The sequence below is a fragment of the Mytilus galloprovincialis genome, chromosome 13, assembly GCF_965363235.1.
Source record: "Mytilus galloprovincialis chromosome 13, xbMytGall1.hap1.1, whole genome shotgun sequence".
NCBI lineage: Eukaryota > Metazoa > Mollusca > Bivalvia > Mytilida > Mytilidae > Mytilus > Mytilus galloprovincialis.
This window is the reverse complement of record NC_134850.1, coordinates 54,883,414-54,910,832: the sequence shown is the minus strand read 5'-3', so window position 1 is coordinate 54,910,832 and position 27,419 is coordinate 54,883,414. Positions and strand designations below refer to the sequence as shown.

The 27,419-nt window shown below is 31.3% G+C and overlaps 1 protein-coding gene across 4 annotated transcripts; it reads right to left on the bottom strand.

Moving 5' to 3' along the window:
• Positions 1-1,166: 1,166 nt before the first annotated feature.
• Positions 1,167-27,327, bottom strand: LOC143055957 (peroxisomal targeting signal 1 receptor-like). Of its 4 annotated transcripts, none has more exons than XM_076229013.1 (18): positions 27,184-27,327; positions 22,922-23,033; positions 22,393-22,434; positions 21,710-21,745; positions 20,777-20,900; positions 19,826-20,015; positions 19,311-19,449; positions 18,292-18,411; positions 16,886-17,004; positions 16,203-16,260; positions 14,224-14,238; positions 13,254-13,397; positions 12,138-12,208; positions 10,935-11,120; positions 9,373-9,451; positions 7,782-7,868; positions 6,355-6,512; positions 1,167-4,415 (listed from the first exon to the last, which is right to left on the bottom strand). In XM_076229013.1, exons 2-18 carry the CDS (start codon positions 23,015-23,017, stop codon positions 4,214-4,216), a joined length of 1,866 nt encoding a protein of 621 aa, XP_076085128.1. In that variant the 5' UTR covers positions 23,018-23,033; positions 27,184-27,327; the 3' UTR covers positions 1,167-4,213. The 4 variants fall into 4 exon arrangements, with proteins under 4 accessions (XP_076085128.1, XP_076085129.1, XP_076085130.1 ...); XM_076229014.1 differs by lacking the exon at positions 27,184-27,327 and adding an exon at positions 25,523-25,541; XM_076229015.1 differs by lacking the exon at positions 14,224-14,238.
• Positions 27,328-27,419: the final 92 nt, after the last annotated feature.

Below are 27,419 nucleotides of genomic sequence, written 5' to 3'. Positions count from 1 at the left end.
AGCATTCATACCAATTTGATCATAATCCAATCAGGAACTTCTATTTTTTTTATATTTGTCTCTCAATAGACTGTAATTTCATCTTTATTATTGTTTACCTATATCAACTATCTCAACTAAATTCACGAGTAAACTACAAAAAATAAGGAATCCACATAGTGTTAAGTTTATCTTAGTTCCTTATAGGACATGGACATACAAATTCATTTCAGTAGGTGTAAAATACACCTTTTAAAATAACAAAAGTATCCTTAAATAGGAATTAACTGTCAAGCAATTCTGAATATTATTTACAATTCAATGTTATAATGTCCTGGACCAAATATCAAATAAATCGAGCGTCACTGATGAGTCTTTTGTAGACGAAATGAATGTCTGGCGCAAATACAAAATTCGAATCTGGTATCTATGACGAGTTTATTTCCTTTAAACCTTATACGAAAGATGAGATATATGTGATGAGAGTTCCATCTTCAGTATTTATTGAGCGAAGCCTGATACGACTGCAGTGGTCGAACCCTGAACAGTTGGGGCAAATCTGGACACAATATTCAAGCTTGATACTATCCGAATTTGGATTGTGATCAAATTTTTTTATATAATATAGGTTTCTGACACAAACTAAATGTGGTCAAAGATTTTACAAATCTGATGTGCAATACAGTGCAATTGAAAAATTTTCTTGTAGTACAATTTTAGAGAGATCCATACACTTGAACATAAGTTATATTATTGTTTTATTTGTCTTACTTTTACTATTTCGTCCATTTTTGGTGGTATGCATTTGATGTGGCTCTGATACATCCCGTCATTGTGTGACTCTGATACATCCCGTCATTGTGTGATTGTGCTATGGTAAATTTTTATATGATTGTCTTTGGTTTTTGCAAATGCAACTATATTGATGGAGTTCAATCTGCAGTATTTATTATAAATTCAGAGTAACACTTATGCCATGTACTGTGACATTTGTTTGGAGTCAAGAAATCAGTCACTATCAAATTAATGTATCATGAAGAGATTATATGATTGACAATTTTCGAATTCATGCACTTTACCGTAAATTTCCTATATCCCAATCCTTATTTCATTACATCATTGTTTGATGATATCGTTTATGCAGACACTCAACTGGTGTAACTCAATACATAATAAGCCACTGGAGATTGGTGTATAAAAATAATTTAATGGAAATAATTAATATTCTATAACAATCACTCATAAACAAGATAAAAGCATGTCTCAACACTACAAATTTAAAATATGAATGTTCTATATCTATACTCGACTGAACTGATTTGTACTTATCTGTTGCTGTTATCTTTGCCATTCGAAAAAATCTGATCTTTTACTCAACAGTCTGGAGTCTTTACCCATGCATCCTTGACCTGCACTTGACCAATACTCAACATGATCGCGACATATTTTTCAGTCTGAACCATACTTGACCAAAGGTTTTATCCAAACTCGACCAAAGTCTGAACAATGCTACTTACAGTGATATGACTGTTGTTAAAACTGAGTTCATAAATTGATGAGATACATACAGAAGTATGGTTCAAACAAGGTTGAATTTTGTTTAGACTAGGTCCATATGGTTCAGACATGGTCGAGAATAGTTAAGACTTAGTCTATTATGGTTCAGAAATTATATAATGGTTAAGTACTAGTTGAGTAAAAGTCAAGTACAAGTTCAGACTGTTCAGTATGGTTCAGACTCAGTCGAGTAATTTTTAGTTAATTTCAGACCAAATCAGACTGGTTTAGTAAAAATCAGTACAGTCGAATACAAATGCAGTCCAGTTCAGCCTTTTACTGATTTGTAGAACAAGGAACAGAGTGCTTTAAAAAAATGGTAGCAGCCTTTACATGAAAATACCTTTAGAAGCTTATATGTTATATAAGAAATGGCATCGATATAACTAGATTGTACACAATGCCACTGTTCAGTTATCGTGGTAGTATTTATTAACCTTCATTCATTCAAGATAAGCCTGATATTTTATCAAGTCACATGAATAATGAATGCTACTGCATTTGTAAATCAGCCACAAATAAAAGAATTTTTTTCAATATAAAAAAAAATTACAACATTATGACATTATAATTTTTTTACTGACGTCATTTTAAAACTGTCTGACATACAAAGTATGTTAATGATCTTGCCTTGTATCTGATTATAAGCATTGGACTGGAACATGATTCTGATTCTTATAAAATTGCATGTGTCACACATATTTGTAATGACCAGCTAATACTGTAAATTCAGAAATTATAATGTTTTTATTATTTCGAAAAATGCGACAGAGTTATAATCGCAATAATTTAAATTTGCAATTTGAAATTTTGTATATGAATTAAATAATATTTTTCTCAATATCGTAAAAATTAAATTAGCATTATAGTCTAAAATGACAAACTTGCAATAATAAATGCACTCAATAATTTCTGAATTTACAGTAATATAACAACTATAAATATGATATTAATAACATTTCAATCATAGATGTTTAAGCTGTCAACATTAATTGCATACCAACGTTTTTCCTCATTTAGGTAACAAAGATTTTTCAAGAACATCTGAAATTTAGGTGATATCAATTAAACTTCATTAAAATTTCATATTACTAATTGATCAATATACAATGGCAAGTATACAATTGCCATTTTACATACTGTGATAATGCATTTGCTTAAATTTCTGTCTGTTCAAGCTTAATTACACGGTATCAATTAATAAAGCTTCATTACAGTTTTAAAGCACTAAATTGCACTTTTACATGAAATGGTACAATACACACTTAGTAATTGTTTAAAGAATTTTATCTTTTAGTTTGTTTCACATCATTATTATAATGTTAATCAAGTTATCAGTTATTTTCATGTCAGTTTTAGTTCATGCTTTAGTAGGCCTTAAATGAACAATTAAATATTCATGATGTTTCAATGTTCATGTTTAAAGCCTTGCACAATGCATTAAATTAAATAATGAAATGCAGAAATTTCATAAACATGTGGTAAAAATTTACCATAGTTTTACTAGCAAACATAATTGCCATTTGATATCTCACAGTCAAGTGTGAGTCCTGAATTATTGTTTTCCAATACATGAATAAATGGTACTTTATTTTTTAAATACCAGAAAAACTACAAATAATTATACATATGATATCTTACAAACAGAAAGTTTGTAACACATATAAATGACTACATCAATATCATATCACTTTAATTTAAAACTTCATCGTAGCTAATGCCCCTTTAAAGAATCTCAGAGGCTACAGTAGTTATTGAATCAAGTAAATGGAAGATCTAATGTCAGCTTTCAACCAATTGCATTCACAAAGTTGTATTGTTTATTATCTCATCTACAATTAGTGCCATAAAACTTTAATGAAACAAAACTGATAACGAAAGAAAAGTAAATGGAGTGAAAAGACAGTAGTTTATGTAAAAAAGTTGAATCAGATGAATCCATCAGAAAATATCATTACCCAAATATTAAAAGTGTAAGAACATACAAACAAAATGTCAAATCTTGAATTGAAAATAGGCTATTTAGGGGCCATAATTCAGTGGTTGACGTTAATTGCTGTATATCCTTTTTTTGTACATAAATCAGGCAGTAAGTTTTCTATTTTGAACTGTGTTACATTTACTTTTCTGGGGCTTTTATATCTGACTTTGCAGTATGGGTTTTCCTCATTGTTGAAGGCCATACTGTAAACCTATAGTTGCTAATAGTTGTTAATTTTTGTGACATTTGGTCTCTTGTGGAGAGTTGTCTCATTGGCAGTCATACCACAACTCCCTTTTTTCTTAATATGTTTGTGTTGCATTGGAAGACAATCAATAGATTCATTCCTAATAGCAAAGCTTGTATTCTACTGAAAATACCAAACTTTGTTATTATATGGTATTGCCCAAATGATAGAATTAAAATACTCACTCTCTTCACTCAAATATGGCCAAAAACATAGAAAGCTTAAAAAGAAATAAAATATACTATAATATCACAAGCTTGCCATGTTTCTTGAAAGATGATATTCCTTCCTATGTAGCATATCAAATGCCAAGTGAAGAAGGTCACTGTCACCTATTTTTCATTATAAATCTGACTTTTCTGGATCTATTTGAATATCAAATTCAAAACTCCCGGTAAGATATCCATGTTTTCCTGAGTTGTATAATATTCCCCCTTATTTAGTTGATATCAGGATTCCATACTAAATTCTCTGTTTAAACTGTCTAAATCGTTTCTATCACAAACTTCATATAAATCAGGTCGTCCCATAAGTGAAACGGCCATTCTCAATGTTCCCCAAATATTTTTGGACATAACTAACTGAGGATCTTTCAATCCATGACTCTTTCTCTGCATATTTAAAGCTGTCAAAAAATGTTCAACTGCTTCCCTAAAATAACAATATCAAGATTAGTTAAAGGCATTAAAGAACTTATTTAAGGAATGACTGTAATATGTTTTCTGTCTATGAAGACAAGAGTGCACACGCTGAAATGTCTCGCCTTCTATACTAATCATTGATATTATGTTGATAGTCCTAAGTACAAAGCTAAGCTTTATTACAACTGTCACATAAACTTAACATTAATCAAGATAACTTAACAGAGACCAATGAACCTTGAAAATGAGGTCAAGGTCAGATGAAACATGCCAGGCAGACATGTACAGCTAACAATGCTTCTATACAACATATATATAGTTGACACATTACTTATAGTTTAAGAAAAATAGACCAAAACACGAAAACTTAACACTGTGCAATGAACCGTGAAAATGAGGTCACGGTCAAATAAAACCTGCGCGACTGACATAAGGCCTAAATTAAAATATTGTTTGTTTCCCCAATCCCGACCCTGCCAAGCAAGGTGTGGGTAGGTAGGTAGGGAAATAATTTTATTTTTCCAAAAAGCTTGACATTATCGGACGATCCGGCAAGCCTGAAAATCTAAAATGAATAAAATAATATTTCACTTAGTTTTGACAATAAAATTTTATGAGTAGCACCAATTTTGCAGGGTCGGTCGGGATTGGGGAAACAAACAATATTTTATTTTAGGCCTAAAGATCATAAAATATTTCCATACACCAAATATAGTTGACCTATGGCATAAAGTATTAGATAAAAAGACCAAAACTCAAAAACTTAACTTTGACCACTGAACCATGAAAATGAGGTCAAGGTCACATGACATCTGCCCGCTAGACATGTACACTTTACAATCATTCCATACAACAAATATAGTAGACCTATTGCATTTAGTATGAGAAAAACAGACCAAAACACAAAAATTTAACTATAACCACTGAACCATGAAAATGAGGTCAAGGTCAGATGACACCTGCCAGTTGGACATGTACACCTTACAGTCCTTCCATACACCGAATATACTAGCCCTATTGCTTATAGTATCTGAGATATGGACTTGACCACCAAAACTTAACCTTGTTCACTGATCCATGAAATGAGGTCGAGGTCAAGTGAAAACTGTCTGACAGACACGAGGACCTTGCAAGGTACGCACATATCAAATATAGTTATCCTATTACTTATAATAAGAGAGAATTCAACATTACAAAAAATTTGAACTTTTTTTTTTTCAAGTGGTCACTGAACCATGAAAATGAGGTCAAGGACATTGGACATGTGACTGACGGAAACTTCGTAACATGAAGCATCTATATACAAAGTATGAAGCATCCAGGTCTTCCACCTTCTAAAATATCAAGCTTTTAAGAAGTGAGCTAACGCCGCCGCCACCGTAGCCGCCGCCGGATCACTATCCCTATGTCGAGCTTTCTGCAACAAAAGTTGCAGGCTCGACAAAAATAACATCCAAAATGTGGGCACACTAAATAACCGGCTTAGCAAGTTATTAAAAATGTTGACATTCAACAGCAGTGCCAGAATTACTATAGTCATTTAATATAGTCATGGTCAGAGAATTAAACATGTTTAGATATTAGCTTTGCCTTTAAATGAGTAGCTTGTTCTTTAAACCGAAATTAGTAAGATCCAATCTGATTTTTAGAAGTATAACTATTATGGATGTGTAAAGTATTAAACTGCGAGTGTTACTCATTGACTAGTTTTTACTAAATTCCAACAAAACTAACTTTAACTCCAGTGTATGGCATAATGCTATAGGTCTGAACACAATTTTTCTAGCATAATGCTGACCAGTTTGAAGCACATAGTAATTTTAATCTATTTTTCTAAGCCCCTCTGCCCTCTCCATTTGCTCTCATAAATTTCATTCAAGTTCTAATGCTAAAATGTGATTGTGTTGATCCTGATAATATGTTTAACATAATAAATAAATGTTACTTACTTGTGAGCTCCCAGATTTATACATGCTATTCCAAGATTATATCGTGACCGGATAAAACCTGGTGATATGTGTAATGCATGATGGTAGGCCTCAACGGCTTCATCACTTCTATTTCCATTGGCCAATGTAGCACCTAATTTATTCCATAACAAGGCATCCTGTAAAAACAATTATACAAATATCAATTGATTGCTTAACTGGTGTTAAATGCCACTTTAAACAATATCGGCTATTTTGTATTGGTCAGTAACTGTGGCCCCCAATGCTAGTTCACTGTACAAGTTAATATAAGAGGGTAAAATATAAATGAATTCCATGCGATATACGTAAAATACACTAGCTATCATTCAATCATAATATTAGATATAAACAGTATATAAATACCTTAGAATTTAGTTATTATCTTATCATAAAGGAAAACAAGAATGTATCCAAAGTACACGGATGCCCCACTCGCACTATCCTTTTCCATGTTCCATGGACCGTGAAATTCGGTAATTATCTAATTTGGCATTAAAATTAGAAAGATCATATCATAAGCAACAAGTGTACTAAGTTTCAAGTTGATTGGACTTCAGCTTTATCAAAAACTACCTTGACCAAAAACTTTAACCTGAAACTCCCACTTTCATTTTCTATGTTCAGTGGACCGTGAAATTGGGGTCAAAAGTCTAATTTGGCTTAAAAATTAGAAAGATCATCTCATAAGCAACAAGTGTACTAAGTTTCAAGTTGATTGGACTTCAGCTTCATCAAAAACTACCTTGACCAAAAACTTTAACCTGGACGGACGGAGGGACGGACGGACGAACAGCGCCACAGACCAGAAAACATAATGCCCCTCTACTATCGTAGGTTTGGGCATAAAAAGTATCATAATGTTAAATGTTCTTAATGAAGATTTTTATTTACAAATGTATATATTATACACTACATGTAGATCCAACTTGTTTTTTATCTATTAAAGTAACCTTATACACTTGGTCTGACTGGCTAGCCACAAAACCAGGTTCAACCCACCATTCTTATTAAAATTTACCGTACCAAGTCAGGAATATGACAGTTGTTATCTAATAGTTTTTTTCTATGTATGTTGCATTTTCAATTGTTTTTTGTTGCACTACAGTGTTTCTGTTGTTTTGTTGTTTTCCTCTTACATGTCTTATAGTTGATGTAGTTTTTAACCTGGATTTGTTTTCTCTCAATTGATTTATGACTTTTGAACAGTGGTGTACTACTGTTGTCTTTATCATTTTGTTTATTAGCTTCTATATTTGGTTTAACTTGTCTAAACTCGGTCTGCTATGTTCCTAAACTTGGTTTTAATTTTCCAACACTAGGTTAGAACATATTTCATTTGCTTAAATATGCATAAGAGATGAGTCACAAGTTCACCAAATTTGTAAATTCTTTCCCAGAGTACTTACATTAGGTCTGACTTGCAACGCTGCACTAAAACAATCTACAGCTTTATCATACTCGCCGCTCAGATTAAATAAAACACCAAGTCCATTCTGTAATAAATAGGAATCTTTGAAGAATTTCAGATAAGAGCAGAAGCATATTTCCCATAATTTTATCAAAACAAATATAACATGATAACACCTCAATGACAGCAAGCAGGTTTTTCTTCCATTTATAAGTGTAATTGTAAAAGAAATCAAATGCAATTACTCCTGCATGACAAATACTGCTGATTCATTTATTTTCATGGTTATCAATTTTCGTGGATTGAGAAAAACTTGCATATTAGTCATGTTAGTGGATATTTAATTTCGTGGTTTTAGCAATGTCTGCTTACATTATTTTTTTAGAAAATTTGTAATATGTTGAATATTTAAATTTGTGGTTGCCTTGTTCCCACGAAATCCACAAAAATTAGTATCTAATGAATAATAATGAATTCACAGTATCAAAATGTGTCAAAACCAATAATAACACATATAAGTGATGAGAAACTACACATATATATAATTTGAAACTCGAAAATTAAAATCAAGGAAACTAACTCCTAAAAAGCAAAACCAAAATTTGTCAATATCAACATTTTTGTCATTAGACACAACACATTTAAATTTGAAAACCACTGGCTGATATGTTCTGACTTATTACAAAGAAACAATGTAGAGTACTTTTTCATCATCAATCCGTAACCATAACTTAAGAACAGTAAAAATTTGTAAGGGTTCCACGGAACCCAGTGTCTCACCTACTTTTGATGTTAATCACACACTCAACAAAAATGATAAAAAAAAAATCAATAAAATTATTCCTCTTGATACTATCTTTTGATTGCCAGAAGATTCCGTCCAAGTTTGGTAAAACTCCAGGCTAGTTAAGTATCTTAAAAATGTTTTAAAAACTTTAACTGCAGACTGTATGTAATGTTAACTGGAAGAAAAATCAAGTCCATTTATAAGAAAATACGGGAAAAATGTTTATTTCTACAAAATTTACTTCTGGATTCTATCTTCTGATCATAAACAAGCTTCTGGCCAAGTTTCGTACAATTCCAGGATAGTTCAAGAAAGTTATAAAAATTTTAAAAACTTTAACCACAGAGTGAATGTAATGGTTCCTGGAAGAAAAACGAAGTCCATTTATGAGTAAAATATGGAAAAATGGAATTTTATTTTTACAAAGTTTACTCATTGATACTATCATATGAAAATAAACTAGCTTCTGTACAAGTTTGGTAGAAATCCAGGATATTTCAAGAAAGTTATTAAAATTTCAAAAACTTTAACCACAGAGTGAATATTTGTGGATGCCGACCACGATAGTGCCGATGCCAACACCGACGGAATGTAGGATAGCTATGTCTCGCTTTTTCAACTAAAGTCGAAGGTTTGACAAAAAAGTATTGGTTGAATGTTTCTCAGTTATTGTATATTAAAAGCTTTTAATAAGCAGAAATATTACACATTTTGTTAAGAATACATCAGATAGGTTAATAGTAAAATAAATATCATATATCTCTTGTCTGACTGGTTGACTGCACAATATTATCATTAATACCTGTACATCTGCATCAATCTCTTGAGGGGACATTCTGGCAGCTTCTATAAATAGACCTTGGACTTCAGTGTGGTCAGAACTGAAATTAAACAAGAGTGCACACGCTGAAATGTCTCGCCTTCTATACTAATCATTGATTTTATATTGATAGTCCTAAGTATAAAGCTTAGTTTTATTACAACTGTCTCATAAACTTAACATTAACCAAGATAACTAAACAAAGACCAATGAACCTTGAAAATGAGGTCAAGGTCAGATGAACCATGCCAGGCAGACATGTACAGCTAACAATGCTTCTATACAACATATATAGTTGACCCATTACTTATAGTTTAAGAAAAATAGACCAAAACACAAAAACTTAACACTGTGCAATGAACCATGAAAATGAGGTCACCGTCAAATAAAACCTGCCCGACTGACATAAAGATCATAAAATATTTCCATACACCAAATATAGTTGACCTATGGCATACAGTATTAGATAAAAAGACCAAAACTCAAAAACTTAACTTTGACCACTGAACCATGAAAATGAGGTCAAGGTCACATGACATCTGCCCGCTAGACATGTACACCTTACCATCATTCCATACAACAAATATAGTAGACCTATTGCATATAGTATGAGAAAAACAGACCAAAACACAAAAATTTAACTATAACCACTGAACCATGAAAATGAGGTCAAGGTCAGATGACACCTGCCAGTTGGACATGTACACCTTACAGTCCTTCCATACACCGAATATACTAGCCCTATTGCTTATAGTATCTGAGATATGGACTTGACCACCAAAACTTAACCTTGATCATTGATCCATGAAATGAGGTCGAGGTCAAGTGAAAACTGTCTGACAGATATGAGGACCTTGCAAGGTACGCACATACCAAATATAGTTATCCTATTACTTATAATAAGAGAGAATTCAACATTACAAAAAAATTGAACTTTTTTTTCAAGTGGTCACTGAACCATGAAAATGAGGTCAAGGACATTGGACATGTGACTGACGGAAACTTTGTAACATGAAGCATCTATATACAAAGTATGGAGCATCCAGGTCTTCCACCTTCTGAAATATAAAGCTTTTAAGAAGTGAGCTAACACCGCCGCCGCCGTAGCCGCCACCGTAGCCGCCGTCGCCGGATCACTATCCCTATGTCGAGCTTTCTGCAACAAAAGTTGCAGGCTCGACAAAAAATACCAAAGTTCAATTGTTCTTCTTACTAAATATCTGTTTTAATTTGTTATGTATGTAATACATAGCAATGGTTTTGTCAAGATGATGTCCTTTCATTAGGAATCAGTACAATACAGCATATTGATGAATCTATATGACATAAATATCTATTGAACAAACATGATGAACTGCTACGTTTATCTATCAAGAGTATAACCTTGATATATTCTGTACGCTGTGTATTTTGATGTTTTTAGTTTTTATACAACCTATATATATAAGATTGTTCTTTATAAATACAAGTTTTCTAAACATGAACATTGCAAAAGAAAATCAATAATAGAAAGAAAATATTATTGTAATAATGTAAATTTTTACCTGGAAACAAATGAGGAAGGAGCTAGTGTAGGAGCTATTTCACCCGGTACCATGTGTGAATATTTAGGATTATTTTTTAGCCACAATTTCAGAGTCTGACATGCATGTCCAGCTAATGATTCATTTGTATAACTAACTGCTAAGGACATTAGTGCTGTTAAATTTGAACTGTTCAATTCTAAACATCTGAAAAGATACAAAGTTAGGATCAAAAGACTTCTGAAATATATGCAATTAAACATGCTGAAAAACATGCTGAATAAAACAATACTCGTAGTTAATGATGGAACTACAATATCAATTACTTTTTGTTGATTGGTCTTGTTAGGAGAGTAGTCCTAGAAAGAAAATCCCCTCCAACATCATTAATTGAAAATGCTTATCTATAGCTTAGACTGGATACAATTAACAACTCTACATAACTCCAAGAATTTCTTGTAACAGTCAAATTTCATTCCCATTTTTTTTAGCCCCATCCAAAACCCATTTAATATATATTTCTTATTCATCTTTTGATCAAATAATCAATCCATAAAGTCCTTTGTGGGGCTGAGGGACTTTTTCAGGACTCCAGGATTAGGCTTTTAATTTAATGCTGAAATAAAGGTAATGGGCCTTTATTATGGAGGAAATTTGGGAGTTTTACCATTGGGACTCCGGAATTACAAAATGTAATAATCAATTTTTTTGGAATCCATGAGAGAATGTTTTATTTGTTCTGAATGACACCCTTTTCTCAATCCCTTTCCCAAATCTCAGAAAAAAGTTTTATTTTCATCAATGGAAACACTTTCCCAATTCTAGTTCTACAGCTATTAAATCTGAATTTTGATGTGCTGCACATGCTTTTGTCAAGAAGGTTCACCTAAGTGAGATTTGTACATTCTGATTGAAAGACTGATTTCCAAGGTTAGTATAATTTACAAACTAGTTATTTATCCTAGTATATTGCAATTTATAGCATTTGACTAATTTCTGGAGCTAGTATAATATACAAACTAGTTATTTGTTGTAGTACATTGTATCTTATTAATAGAATTTGACTATTTTCCTGAGGTAGTATAATTTACAAGCTAATTATGTTTTGTACTGTAGTACATCATAGTTTATAGTATGATTAATTTCAAGAGTTGGCATAACTTAGAAACTAGTTAATAAAATAATTTATTGTAGTAGTCTGTAATTGATATTTAAATAACTTACTTTTTAAGTGCAGCTATTGCAGCAGGTTCTTGTTCATTTTCTGCCTGTGTTGTACCTAAATACTGCCAGGCCTGATCAAAATATAAACATATATTGCTTTTTGTTTTACAAAATTGAACACATATATTGCCAGGCCATATATAATATATCAGAACATTTATTTATAGTCTGTAGTGTACCAAAATTCTGTAAGGCTTGTAAAAACGTTAACATAAATTTGATCAATTTCTATCTTTATTACTGAATGGCCACATAAGACTATAGATTCCACCACTGCATCAAGTTTGTTATAATATTTCTCTACTCCAGACAGTTTAATTTACAGAAGAAAGTTATGTTATGTATATGTGACGTCATCAGACATGGTCACCTTTTTTCATGACATCAATATAGGAACTTAAGAATAGTACAATAATTTGAAAGAAAAATTGAATTTCTACCAATCATTTGCCGACAACAAAGTTTTCTGTAGAGAAAAGAAATATTTTTCTTTCACCATTAGAAGAAATAAGAAATAGCATGAAAATTTGGGAATATAAAGAAATAAACATATCTATAGACTTTTATTGATTGTATTCTTTCTTCAAGATCTAATTTGTTCGAGAATTTTTGACAGTTTATTTTAATGACAAATTGAGCAAAAATAAATCTTTTGCAAAATGTTTCCAAAATACAAGTATTTATTATTTAAACTAAGGTCTACAGGCAGGATGTCTCTTATGTGGATAACTGTAAACCAATTTGTTTTGCGTTTAGCCCTGTCTAGTCCACTTGCCAGATATTTAATTTCACGATTTTCAAATAAATTTGATGTAGTGAAATAGAAAAGTGCTAAGTTTTATGTATTCACAGAGATTTATATTCGCTTTATTTTCATCTGATGATAATTAGTTGATTTACAGTATTAGGGGTCATGACACTTTGACAATCTTTATCTTGACATTAACATGATTAATAGGCTATACTATCAGGTTTTTTTCAGGCGGGGGAAACAAATTCCTTTAACTACATGTAGACGTGTATATTATATTGTAATTATTCTGCTCATTTTGGCAACTTGACTGGCAAATAAAATATTTGTTTGTTTGTTTGTTTTGAAGCCTAACTTTTCTGTACCTCAGCATGTTGTTCATTTTTCTGCACAGCAGCTTCAAACAATAAGACAGCATTAGGTATATCTCCTTCCTGTAACTTATCTATACCTGCTTGGAATGGATTCTCATGATCTATCAATGGATTCTCTTCTTCAAATTTATATTCCTGTAAAAAAAGGGTACTTTAATTATTATTTATTGAAATACAAGTCATATTGTGAATATAAATATGTAGCCAGCTGAGGTCCACCCCCGGGTGCATGATTTTCTTGCTGCATTAAAGACTCATTGGTGACCTTCAGATGTAATCTGCTCTTTGGTCAGGTTATTGTCTCTTTGACATATTCCCCATTTCCATTATCATTTAAAACAAAACAAAATTTGGAGGCATTATTTTGTATTCTTTTAAAAATAATTGTTGCTCTTTACACTGGATCGTAGCTAATGTAATTTAAAAAGTAAAGTGTGTAAAATATAATATCTCACTTGTACTGAAATCATACATACTAATAGGTGGCAACCCTAACTGACGAAGATCTCAAGTCACTGTTGTATAACCAGTATTTAGTTTTTTATTGTAACTATTAACAAACAATTTATTGTACTTTCAATAGTTTTCATGTCATTCGTAAATACAGATTACCTACTAAATTAATATTCCTGTCATAATGTGTTAGACATAACAGTTAATATTACAACTATATTTTAACTATGTTTGTGTGCAAGTTTTTTTGTAAGTGGCTTGTATGACAAACAACCTTAGATGCCAAATAATGTAAAAATATTCAACATGTAAGACACATGTATGCATAGATCAGTGACAAATGAATAAAATAATCATAGACATGTTCTTGTACAGGAGTGCTGCTTCAGCCTTCTTTAACTCTTAAAAAACATTGGGTATCATGATTACTGCTATTTGACAGTGTTCGAAAGGTGGTGCAGTATACTTGAACTGATTATATACAGGTGGGTAAGGGTTGTTATCATACCTTTCCATTAATTGTCTAAAAACAAAATGTAAACAATAGAGGTCAGGAATGAAAATATATTTCAAAAGATTAAATAAGAGATAAAAGAGGTGATATTCTGAAATAGGTTGTATATATATATGCAAGTTCCTATTGTCAGTTATTGGATTATTTTCTTTTAGTTAGCGCTTTTCACTTGTTCTATTTACACCTGCTAATGATATTGTTTGGACCTTTGGACTCAAAAACAACATCACAGTTATTGTTAATCAAGCAAGATAGCTTTCTATCTCCCTATTTTAAAATTCAAATTTCAGGAAATCAGTCACGGACAGTTTAATTTAACTTAGAAATTGAGTGAAAGGATGGAAAAAGCTCTCATCTCCTCTTTCATTTTTTTTAATAGAAACAACATGACTTAAGATCAGCAAATAAGAAAATCAGCAATATTTGAAAGAATGCTATTGTAGTACAGCTTGATTTTATCATTTATGTTAATAAATAGTATATGTTTGTATTTGTTCATGTATTGACTTGTTGACTGACTTTGACAGAGTATACAGTATGACAGTACTTCTATTTTCTATTCACTTTGACAGAGTATACAATATGACAGTACTTCGATTTTCTATTCACTTTGACAGAGTATACAGTATGACAGTACTTTGATTTTCTATTCACTTAGGTATTTACATCCTGGGTTTTCTATTTCTTTATTACGATTGGTTACTCTGTGAACTCCTTTGATATTGAGGCACTCTTTCAAAATTCTACACAGAGATATAGAACACTGACACTTTATTGTGATTTAGATATATTTATTCTTCTTATTCTGAAAACCATTCTTTATATTCAGGTCAGTTATATTCTTTACATTAGTATTTGATGCATGTATTTCTATATTTTTATCTTGGTATAAAAGATATGAATGTGTTATGAAAATGTGTATGAAAGTCTACTTTGATTCCCATGAGTATGAAAGAGTTCATATTTTTACTTTAAGTTGGTATTTGCAAGACAGAAAGAATATTACAGTTATTGTATTATTTTTCATATTTGGCTGCTATTAGATTCCAGCATAGAATATTGTCTTGCATTGAGTTTATCTAGATTATATACTATTTTAGACATTAAGACTTATGAAGTCATATTTCTTTATATTCAGATTCCAGTATGTGAAGTATAAGAGTACAGTTACTTTTTAGAGGAGCACTGCTCAGCCCTTGTATTATATACACGGTAAGCTGTGTTCTGTGTTTACATGTTTATTTATTTACGTGTTGTCTATTTGTACTATGTGTTTTAATTAATGTGTGTCTTGTTTGTGTTATTGTTTAGTTTATGAATATCTCCGAATAGAATAGTGTATTAGAATCGATTACTTTAGATAATGATTGTTGACACAAGGTGTTATTGATATCTGTAGAATTGCATATTGAACAGTTACGGGAAACAGACTGTGATGTAAATGCTTATGATTTGCAGTAAAACATACTTTATTAATTATGGTATATTTTGAACTGAAGTTAACTGCTTGGATAATTTATATTTCATTTTATTAATATGGAGATAATAATTAAGAGTTATCGTTCTTTGAACATATGTATTGTGACTTATTGTGTATTTTATATGTTACAGGGTGTTTATTCAAGATTACTTTAATAAACCAATAGAACCCAACTCAAGTGTTTATTAGGCCCAACTTGATGAGTCTACACTATTAAACACAACTGGTTGAGATGTTTCTGACTTATTTCATTCCCCTCAGATTGATTTATCAACATGTGAAAATTTCATCTTTTTTTCTGCAATAATTAAGTCTTAACTTAACTTAAAAACAACAGTTCAGACAATTATCAAAAGGTTTTCTTCTCAAGAATATTTCAAATTACTGTGTGATCTGCAATGGACAAATGGATAATTCAAATCATAATTAATTTGTCTCTTTGACAAGAGCCTATGATAAAATATACTTAAGAAAACTGATTCTTGTAGCTTACTTTATATGGATCAGTTTGTTCAAATTCTGTTAGCCATGGATGGCCATCATTTGTAGTTCTGAAATAAAAAAGAAAAATGTTAGGAGCTGTCAGTAACTAGTGCTCATGAATTTTTAATTTTTGCAATAATTGTGACAGCAAGGTTTTACAAAATAAAAACTTGCATTTTGAATTTTTATAACATTTTTTGTATGCATTTCTGGCCATTTTTCAACAATCCAAATATGAAGAAGGCACAAAGGATTTTTTTTTAAATACAGTAACAACTAATAGTGTAATAAATAAAACTTGTAATGAAAAAACAAAAGTTTAAAATTTTGCTGAAATGTTTGTACCCTCGAGCCTCCTTAAAAGGCACAAAAATAATTCTGCATTTACAGAACAAATTTACGACATACAATAGAAAAGTAATGAGTTCATAAATTCCTCTTCTTTCGATCTTTGATAGTGACAATTTCATCAGGTAGACTATTGGTATTTTGTCACTTCAAGGGATGTTCATCCATTAAAAAAAAAGAGATAGACTGTTTAATTTCCTATTGACCATTTTATTTTGTATAGGCCATGTAAAATCTGAAATGTTATACATGAAATAAAATTATTTGTTAATATCAACCAGCTATTTTTAAACTAGCCTATATAACAGTGTACAATCTAAATGTTTGATACATGAAAACTCTTACTTGTCTACATCCTCCCAATGTTTTTGTAACTTTTCCCAGAAGTTTTCATCTGTTACATCCTGGTTCCCTGTCATTTCAGCATACTCATCTTCCCACTGATCAACTAATGATTTACCAGCCTAAAGAAAGAATTCAATTCAAAAGTTTGTTTAACTTAATACAAAGAAGATATAACTAAATAGAAGAAAAAATCACATAAACAAAGAGAAAAAATGTTGAAATACAAAACAAAAAGATGTTCTTTAAGGTCTGAGGCCATCAACATTTTTACTAAGCATTCCAAGAGCTTTTCATTTACTACAAAAAAATGATTATTTCTTTATAGTTGTTACTAACTTTTTTTGGAATTTCCTATTTAAACAATTTCATGTATATGCAAGGTATGTCATTTAATGAGTAATAATTATATATAATTTAAAAGAAATACTGTAAATTCAAGATATTTTTGCTGTTTTTGAAGAAGTGACAAAAAAGCTTGATTAATTATTGCGTTTGTAGGAAAATCTGCATTCCAAGTGATGTATCAGAATCATAGTTTTTATTATTGCACTCGTCACCTATTCGCATTATTCGCATTAATAAAGATCTTGCAACAATTTCTGAATTTACAGTAATAAGAACTTTACAAATGTTGACAAAGGTAAGTTATTCTGCTAAAAAAATGTAGAATCCAAAGCCAAGATGGGAAAGGTATAGACATGTGATGATACAAGTAAGCAAAGAGCCAGGTAGTAAGGATCAACAGCAGGTGATAGGACATTGCACACAGCTTTCATTTCAATGTTTTATACATTGTATGACACTAAATCACTCAAAATATTGACTTGGTTTTATGAACATCTGACAAAAATCCTAAAAAAAGAGATGCTGGTTCTGATATCATGAATCATGATATTTGTTTCTATAGTTTTAAGTTTACCATTTAAACTGAACAAGAATGTGTCCCCAGTACACAGATGCTCTATCTACACTATCATTTTCTATGTTAAGTGGACTGTTAAAATGGAGTAAAATCTCTAATTTGGCATTAAAATTAGAAAGATCATAACATAAGGAACGTGTATTCTAAGTTTCAAGTTGATTGGAATTCAACTTCATCAAAACTACCTTGACCAAATATTTTAACCTGAAGCAGGACAGACAGACGGACAAATGGACCAAAGGACAGAAGGACAAACAGACCAACAGACCAGAAAACATGATGCCCATAAATAGGGCATAAAAATATAGAGCCAAAGAAAGAAGGCCTTCAATACCTCCCTCCTCCCCCCCCCCCCTCAATAAAAAATATGTTTGATTCATGATCAGTATCTACGGGAGGTGTCTATCCTTCCCTTTCTTGTCTTACTGGAGGTAAAATGTCCTTTATTTAAATGCTTTGCAATCATGGTCACACTGGGAAATACCTGATTTACAGAAAACTCCTGAGCCCAATCTTCAGCCTTGTCTTGTTGGGACAATTCTATAACATCATTATTCTCTATTGTAATTTCTCCATCCCCTATCCGCTTCACAAACTTCATAAACTGTTGACAAAAATTACATGTCAAAATTTTTCGAAAAAACAAATTTGTGAATAATTAAAAAAAAAAAAAAAAGGAAATGGTCAAGTATTTTATTTTCTCTAAATAACAGACCTTGAAAAATTTAAATTAATTTGTTCCTTTCTAATAGACAATAGGTCTTATCATGGGTAAAAAATGAACTCTCACTTTCCAAAAAATAAATGGAGAATGATTCTATGGGAAACAGATGATGCCCCACTTGCATATAACATTATAAAGTTATAAAGAGAAGAATTTTGCCAATACATTCATTGTGACATGACATTAAAAAGCTATATTGTCTTTCCCCTTTTAAAAAATATCTACTGAATGGAGGACACTTTATCTGTACTTTTTTTTTAATTTGTCTTCCATTCATTCAGAAAATTAGCAAGATATAATTAAGAGTAGAACTAAGATTCTTTCTACAACTTATCAAGTGAGCAAGTCACTTCTAAAAGTATCATGCCCTTATATAATAGATTAACTTGCACTACAGGCAATTCGTTTTGGTCTGGCATGCCTGCATAAAATGTTTTTGCCAGGAGGCCAGTAGAATTTGCCTTATTTGACAGGAATAAAATTCAAATTTTAATTCAATAGATTAGTATGTGAATAAGCATGTGCAGTTTTGGCAGCAGAAAGGGAGCTGAAGATGGGGTTGTAATTACATGCAATGTAAAAGTCATGCAGAACAGAACAAATAAATGATTAACTGACAAAATAATTTGAACAAAATTTCTGGTTGACTGATTGAATATATCTTTTTTTTTTGCAAGAGCTCAAATAACCCTAAGAAAATTTTATATCAGCCAATCAGAAAGACGGATTTCAACAAAGACAAAGGCATAATAACAATTGGATAGGTTAATCATACTTACTTCAGAATTACTAAACTTGGGATCGTTAACAGATCCTAACAATTCTTTGGCTGTATCTGATAAATCTTTATTCTGTTCCCTTTCTGATGAAAATTCATCCAGCCATTTTGTGTCATCCAATTCTTTAAATTCTTCTTCCCTGTAATTTTATCGTTTAATATACAGTATGGGTTTTACTCATTGTTGAAGGACTTACAGTAACCTATAGTTGTTCCCAGCTTTGTGTTATGATCTTTTTGGATCATTCCTTATTTTGTATGAATGATTTTTGCCTTTATCAAAGTTTATCTACTTATATGCTAAGATATTCATTGATTATAAGTAAAAGGCTTCTTTCTTTAATTGCAGATAACTCATGTTAATACTGAGAAAGAACAGTTGACTACAAAAATACAGAAAAATTACAAATCATTTTCAGACAACTTTTGTGTTGTATACTTTCTTTATATCAAAAAGAAGTTCTGTAAAATTATCATAAAACAATATTATTTTAAATCAATTCTATAATTACTAACCATGGTCTAGTGTGTGCTTCTGTGTGATCCAAGTATTCCTCAGCCCATTTAAGGTTAGTAGGAGCTAATGTTTGTGTGGGTTTTTCTGATAAATATTCACTGGACCATTTCTCTGAAGGACTGTCACCTTCTGTTGTTAGAAATTCCTGAGCCCATGAGTCTGATGATGCAAGTTCTGCAATTGCTGGAGCTGAAATGTGAAATTATAAAGTTAATTGCATATCTTTGTCTTATTGTGGGGTTCTGATTCCGGATCCCAGTTACTGTTTTGTCTGATTTCTGTATCCCACTTACACTACATTTGTATGTACGTAGGCAATTCTCATTTTTTTTTGGAATTTCCACTGTCCTGCTAGACTTCATTTCCCATTTTCATGGCACAATAATTTGACTTTCACATGTCACGATAACAAAAAAAAGGCAATCCTACGTCACACTTAGACTTTTTTTATTTGAGAATTCTTCATTATTTGAGTCAGAGACATTTATTTTGTTGTGGAATTTGTGGATAAAGGTGAACTACTGAAATTGAAGTTTCTTAAGAATTGAATGGATAATTCCCCAAAACCACTACAAATAACATGTTTGAAATAATCAATACCTCCTTTCTCAAATTTGTTTCAAATTCATCAGTAATTTATTTCCCTTGTCAGATGAGATCTGGATTTATCAATAAGTAATGCCTTTTATAAGTTGTGTTTCACTTACCAGATGATTGACAAATTTTTATGGTATGTTAGATGCATGTAGTTTGAATAAACAATTTTTGTGTGATTTGATCTCTGATATTTGAATCTTTCTAAATGCATATGTGATAATTTCAGTTCAAAATTTCTCTGAATCATACCTCTCTCAGGTGTATATTTCAATTAACAATTTTTGTGTGTTTGGTAAACGATATTTCAATCTTTCTAATTTGCATATTTGATAATTTTACTGGTTCCTTCCTACCTCTCTCAGGTGTGTATTTGAATTCCGCTTCTTCTATTTCTCTCATTTCCTGAAGTAATCCACCCATGTGGAATGTCTGTGGAGCCATCGTAATTCTCTGACTAGACAGAAACTCATCAACTAACTGTACAAAATGACAAAACACAATTAACTGAATTAAGGTGGTACATAACACTAAGGGAGATAATTCTGTTTAAATCAGCTGAAAATTTTAATCATGTTCTATTGAAAAGGAAATAGAAAGCTTCTCAAAATTAGCATGTAAAACAAATATATATAGTTTTATTTAGTTAAAACATATTTATTCATAGTGGAATTGGAAACAAGTTTTGCAACTTATATTAATTCCTTTCCACTTTGCGGATGCGAGTGCTGCCTTGTAGCGGCATTAGCCTGCTCTTTTTGGAAATCTACAAGGGTGTCTTTAACGTACAAGAGATATGGCTCTCTCTTAATACGGGTCAGCCATTTAATGCCCCATTCTGACGGACTATCATTGTTTCCTCAAGACCATACTTGCAAATGGTGTCAGCTAGGGAGAGCCGAAAATTCAGTCTATACAATAAAATTCTTTCGATAAACTACATTCTCTGAACTGCAATTAACCAAAGAACTTCTAATGCTTATGGTATTTTTAAATATGATGCAATTCTGTGTAATAGAAATTTTTCCGTTTAATTTTCCATTTTGTAAGTCACGTAAACATTTCACTGTCCATTTAAATGTTGTATAACATGTAATAGGCTGTGAACAGTGTAAAATGAACACAGCATATATCTTATAGCCCATTCCAAGTCCCAAACCTTAAACAAAACTTGATGAGAAAAAAAACCTGATAAGCCATTCTCATTGGAGAATCCAGGGGGGTTCCAATGTTTGAAACCCCCTTTTGAATAAGGCTTAATCCACACTTGATACTTCATATCTAATTACCTCATTTTCTGTTGACTGTCCTATTGGTCTGCCAGGCTGCAAAATATACAGTATTTACTTCATGCTAAATATGATTTATCAATGTACTGATCACTAAATTTGAACACAAATCTTTATTAAACTTAATTCTTTTAACAGACTGAAAAATTAATGTTATAGATAATTCAAATTGATAAGAAAGGGGAGGAAAACGTGACAAATTGTACAAGATAAACATTCAAATTGCAATTTGGAACCTCATTTCTTATTCGAAGAAAGCATATATATAGAATGGAATAAATGTATGAAGTATGATTACTAATTTTTAATTCATCTAAGATGTCTTAACACAATCTATGGTAATAAGATATATATCTAAATCTCAAAAACGTAACCAAATCAGTGTTGTCTTTTTCAATATTCATGGAAGACCTATTGGTGACCTTCTGTTGTCTTTTCTACAGTCGGGTTGTTGTCTCTTTGACACATTTTCCATTCTCAATTTTATTCCTTATATCATGTATATAGTTTGTTTTGTTGCTAAGTTGATAAAACTTTTGTTCATTTGGTCTCTTGTGGATAGTTGTCTATTACCAAATCCTCCTACATATATATTGACATTTGTTAAAAGTAAAATCACAAAGATACTGAACTTTGAGGAAAATCAATTCAGTATTAAAAGACTTTATTCTAGATAATACTACCATTTGCTGTGGGTGCTGGACTCTTCCATGACTGAAGTTTTCCTGTAAGTAAATTTTTTTTTTCTAAATATTTTACAAAGTAGAAATAACTAAAAAGTATGATAGTCTGAGATTACTCTGACCTCCAAGGGCTGTTTTGCCAGACAATTACAGCATGTACAGACAATCATGACAAAGACAGATGCTAAATGTTCATCGTTACTACATAGACCTTTTAGTATGTTCGAATTAAAGAACTTATTTAAATACATATTTAGAAACCATCACTTCAACTGTCAACTAACATTTTTTCAGTTTTAATTATTTAGTTATTTGCTATACAAGAACATTGTAATCACTTAAATAAGAACATTGTAATCACTTAAATAAGAACATTGTAATCACTTAAATAAGAACATTGTAATCACTTAAATAAGAACATTGTAATCACTTAAATAAGAACATTGTAATAACTTAAATAAGAAATATGTTGCAATACAATACTTTTAAGATCAGTCTTCAGCTGATATATATATGTAAGTACATATACCTGTCGTAATCCTCTATCCTGTGTGAAATGTGACGTCAATTTCATTAGTGAATTAGAGCCACCACATTCCCCCTCCACCAAATTTCTCATAGCCATTTTGTCTGTTTAAAATCTGAAAAGTATTAATTAAGATTAATTTTACTAGTATAGTCGTGATATTTAAAATCAAATACACATGGCAAAAGTCCATCTAAAATTACAATAGAATATTAGAAATATCACCATGCCATCCCGTTATTGAACATGTTGAAGCCTCAAGTGCTTGCACTGTGCATGAGAGTCATGTCAACAAATGGGTAATTAAGTGATGTGGGTTCTAAAATACAATCTACATTAGTTTAAGACTCTCAATGAGTATGATGAGTATGATAAGAGCCTTCTGAGATTTGCTCCCCTTTCCTATCACTTCTTAGTAAATATATATGTAGGACTCTAAAGTGCGATGGGGACGCTAAAGTATGATGGTCACGCTAAAGTGCGATGGTCTACGCTAAAGTGCGATGGTCTACGCTAAAATGCGATTCCTCCATACGCTAAAGTGCGATTCCTCCATACGCTAAAGTCCGATTGTTGCGAAAGTATAGACGTAAGAAACGTACATGGATTATGACGTTAACAGTCGTTTATACAAACTAAAAATGAACACGCCGAAAGACAACCAACAAATATTTGATTCATAAGAACTTCAAGTTTTCATCCAAATGTCTTATTTGTACATTGTAGGAAAATATAGCATGGATGTATAGTCGCTACAGAAAACGGAGAACATTAAGCTCGGCAAACATCGCTTTTCCCTCTCATTTAAATTAAACAAATAAATGTTACATCATGATTCCGACAATAATCGAATTTTGTATCTGTAATGTAAAAAGGACGATTGTAAGAGGATGTGTTCCCATTAGTGTAACGGCAATCTACACCAATTATACAAATATTCAATACGCTTCATTTTACATAAAATATAATATTTCGCTACACATAAATTACCTTTTTAGCAATTGTTACGTACTTTGGTCAGTTTTTTTAATTTAAAAACAATCACTTTAGCCTATCGGTAAATTATGAAGCCTATCACATATGTTATACCTAAGCATACTAGCTTTTGCTAAAAAAACTATGTTTAAACATCGATGTTTTGATCCCTCTAATCTTAACTTTTTGTTCCATCTCACTTTAGCGTGATATACCATCGTACTTTAGCGAACAAACAACCATCGCACTTTAGCATGAGACACCATCGTATTTTAGCGTAGACCATCGCACTTTAGCGTGACCATCGCACTTTAGAGTACCATCGCACTTTAGAGTCCTACATATATAAAATAATGTCTGTTACTAATCTCGATTTTTGTTATTTTTTCAAACATATGTGACATGTTTTACAAACAAGATAATCATGATGATGCATGCTAGTCACTTGTCATAATGTTACAAGTTTTTTCAAATGTAAAAGAAAAAAAGAAAAAAATACTTTAAAAATACATATGTAGCATAATCATCATCATACAACTTATAATACTTATAATAATACAATATCATTTCATGCATTTAATGAAATCAAGCAATGGTTAATTTTCATCCACAATACTTATTTACTTTTTTTATGTGGTGAATTAATTAATCATGTAAATTAAAATACATAAATAATGACAACTGGGGTTTCTGTCATGTGTTATTTTGAAACTTAATGAGGTGAGCGTGTAAATTAACTCTCAAGTGGGGCAAGTTAGCAGAATTTAACTGTATCCTCGATGATTGGAAGTTCGATACCCTTACTCGAAAAAGACAGAAAAATCAGAACCTTGGAGCACATGTTATCCACTATGACACTGTGTGACTGATGAATGAATATTCTTCACTTATTTGCAAACATTCTGATAAACTTTATTGATGAAAAGTTTCAGAAACATGGTCAATCTGTCTATATTTCGTATTGTGACCCTATTCCTTAAAATAAGTTGACATGCTTGTAAGTTCATGACCTTTGTATTGGACAGTGGCTTGAGCGCATGATCAATATATACATGTATGCAGGTCAGGCCTATTGTATTATGTATATAAATTTGAGATCAAGTAACCAATGAATATCTGGTTAAGTAGAGAAATTGGGACATACTAATTTTTTCTTCTTCAACTTATCGTTCGCCTTTACACCAAGTGTCATAATGGCTGTTTGTGTATAAACTTACTACTAATTTTTTTATTCTCCATTAAAAAAAATATAGAATTTTTACAAGCGACTTTCCATGGTCAATCATGTCAATTAGAAAATTCAGTATTTTACATTTTAACATGTTTAAGATAGCTATAACGTTGTATCATAAATGCATCAAAGTATTTTTGCATTCCATTTGCAATCAGTGGCATAGAATTTAATATATATAGGATTATAAACACATTTTTTCTAGATTATCAATTTGTAAACCGGGGCGATTAACTCACAAACTTAATAAAAGTCCATAGGACTTTCATGTCAGGTTTGTGAGTAAGAGACCCGGTTAACACATCAATAACTTCTAATCCTTATAATTCTTCGGCCAAACATACATGCTTATTAATTTACATTATTTGTTTGATGGCTGCTATCATGGCTATATTTACCATCAAAAAGCACAATGGCATGTCGTAACTAAGGAGTATGCCGCCATCTTGACTTTCTAAAAACCATAATGTTCGATAAATGCATCAGAATCTAAAATGAAATAGCACCTACCTCTAAAACTTCATTTTAATTAAATATTATCCGAATTAGAAGCGTAAACGTAACGTAATAATCTTTCCCTTGAAATTTTCATTCGTATGACGACTTGTTTTGCCAATTTACCAAAACTATCCATGCCTTCATGAAATTTCACGGAATTTATTTAAATTAAAGGCGAAATAATTACGATTGACATCCTTGGGTAGGATTGCTACCGATGATATTGACAACATGAGTAGGCGTGTTAAACACCATTGTGAAGATAAATCAATAATAACTAGTTTTAGTGGACATGGTGGAGTTGACAGCCAAGAAATCGGCATATGACAGAATTTCGTCACCACCTGACATTTTTCTTAATCGCGAGTTAAATACCTTGAGTTATATAAAGGTATAAAGGAAATATTTTTTTCTGAAACGAGTGCCTGTGACATAATCCACTACAGTCAGGTGTACTACTTGTACAAGTTATTTTAATTTACTTGAAGAAGTAAAAAAAAAATACACATACAATGTATAAGTAAATAAATAATGTTTGAATAGTCTTCCCATAATTTTCTCAAAAAATTACTTGTACAAAATGTATAAGTAAATTTTTCTTACAATCCCACAAAAGTCCTCAAGTTTTGAGATGTAAATTCATGCCTTAGATGATTTTTTCCAGGTTTGCTCATTTTTATTTTATTAGAGTTCAATCAGTTTGATCTCATATTAATTCAACAAAGAAACTGACTGCGCTAAGATTTTAAATATTTGTGCAAGGCCTTCAAAAATTGCTCCTTGTGGGCTTGTAAATAAGCAGTGTTCTGAAGATAACAGACAAATGAGATTTTCATTGTCCATGAAATTACTTAAATGATAAGTAAAGACATCTGCAAAGAGCAGATAATTATAATTCTATTAGAGCAAAGAAATCATAAGAATTCAATAAAAGATAGGATGACTTTTTTACTTCTTCAAGTAAAAAAATCTGAATGTCTAAGGGACAAAACTCAGGCAATATTTTTTTTACCTATTTAGTAAATAAAATTCACTTGTATAAGTATCCTGCAAATTTACCTATATAAGAATATTACTTTTTCAAGTAATTAAAACTAACTTGTACATGTACAAGTAATTCCTGACTGCCCTAGTCCAAATGAATTATGACGTCTTGAAAAGCTTATATATTTTTTTTCTGTGACGCATCTTCGATGTACGGTGTCAAAGAAAAAAAATATAATAGCCTTTCAAGACATCATAATTATTTGGACTAATAATCCCCAAGCTGTCATGATCAGAGTCAATGCTAGTACAAATAATTATGACATCTTGGAAGGCTATTTTAAATTTTTGCTTTGACGCCTTCCTGCGACAAAAAAATATAATAGCCTTCCAAGATGTCATAATTATTTGGACTAAGTCAATGCTAGCTATATATATACACTGGTCACTGCCATGAAAATTATCTGAAGAGGAGGGCTTGTATAAATTTCAAAAAAAAAGTTACCACAACCAAAGAGAAAGAAGGATTCAATACAGAAAGGACATTTATATTCGCTGAACAGCAATATATATTTACATATGGTTTCCTTCACGTTCTTAGTGGTAACGATGATTTGGAGAAACAGGTCAGTCCATCGTCCCACATAAGCCGAACAACAACGTTCATTGAAAACAGGACGCTTTCCGGTAAGTGCGAGAAATAGGTCTAATGATACTAATTTTCAACCTGGTTACTTTCTTTAATAAACATATTCACTGAATTGGATTAAAACTTAAGAATATCAATGCAAATTAAAGAGTTCGGTATATAAT

Excerpts from the sequence above, each read along its gene's own strand:
- LOC143055957 (XM_076229013.1), bottom strand. The coding sequence starts at position 23,017 with ATGGCTATGAGAAATTTGGTGGAGGGGGAATGTGGTGGCTCTAATTCA. Across the intron at positions 19,450-19,825 it reads GAAGCACACACTAGACCATG|GGAAGAAGAATTTAAAGAAT; the intron begins GTTAGTAATTAT and ends ATAAAATTACAG. Across the intron at positions 17,005-18,291 it reads AGGAGTTTTCTGTAAATCAG|GCTGGTAAATCATTAGTTGA; the intron begins GTATTTCCCAGT and ends TTCTTTCTTTAG.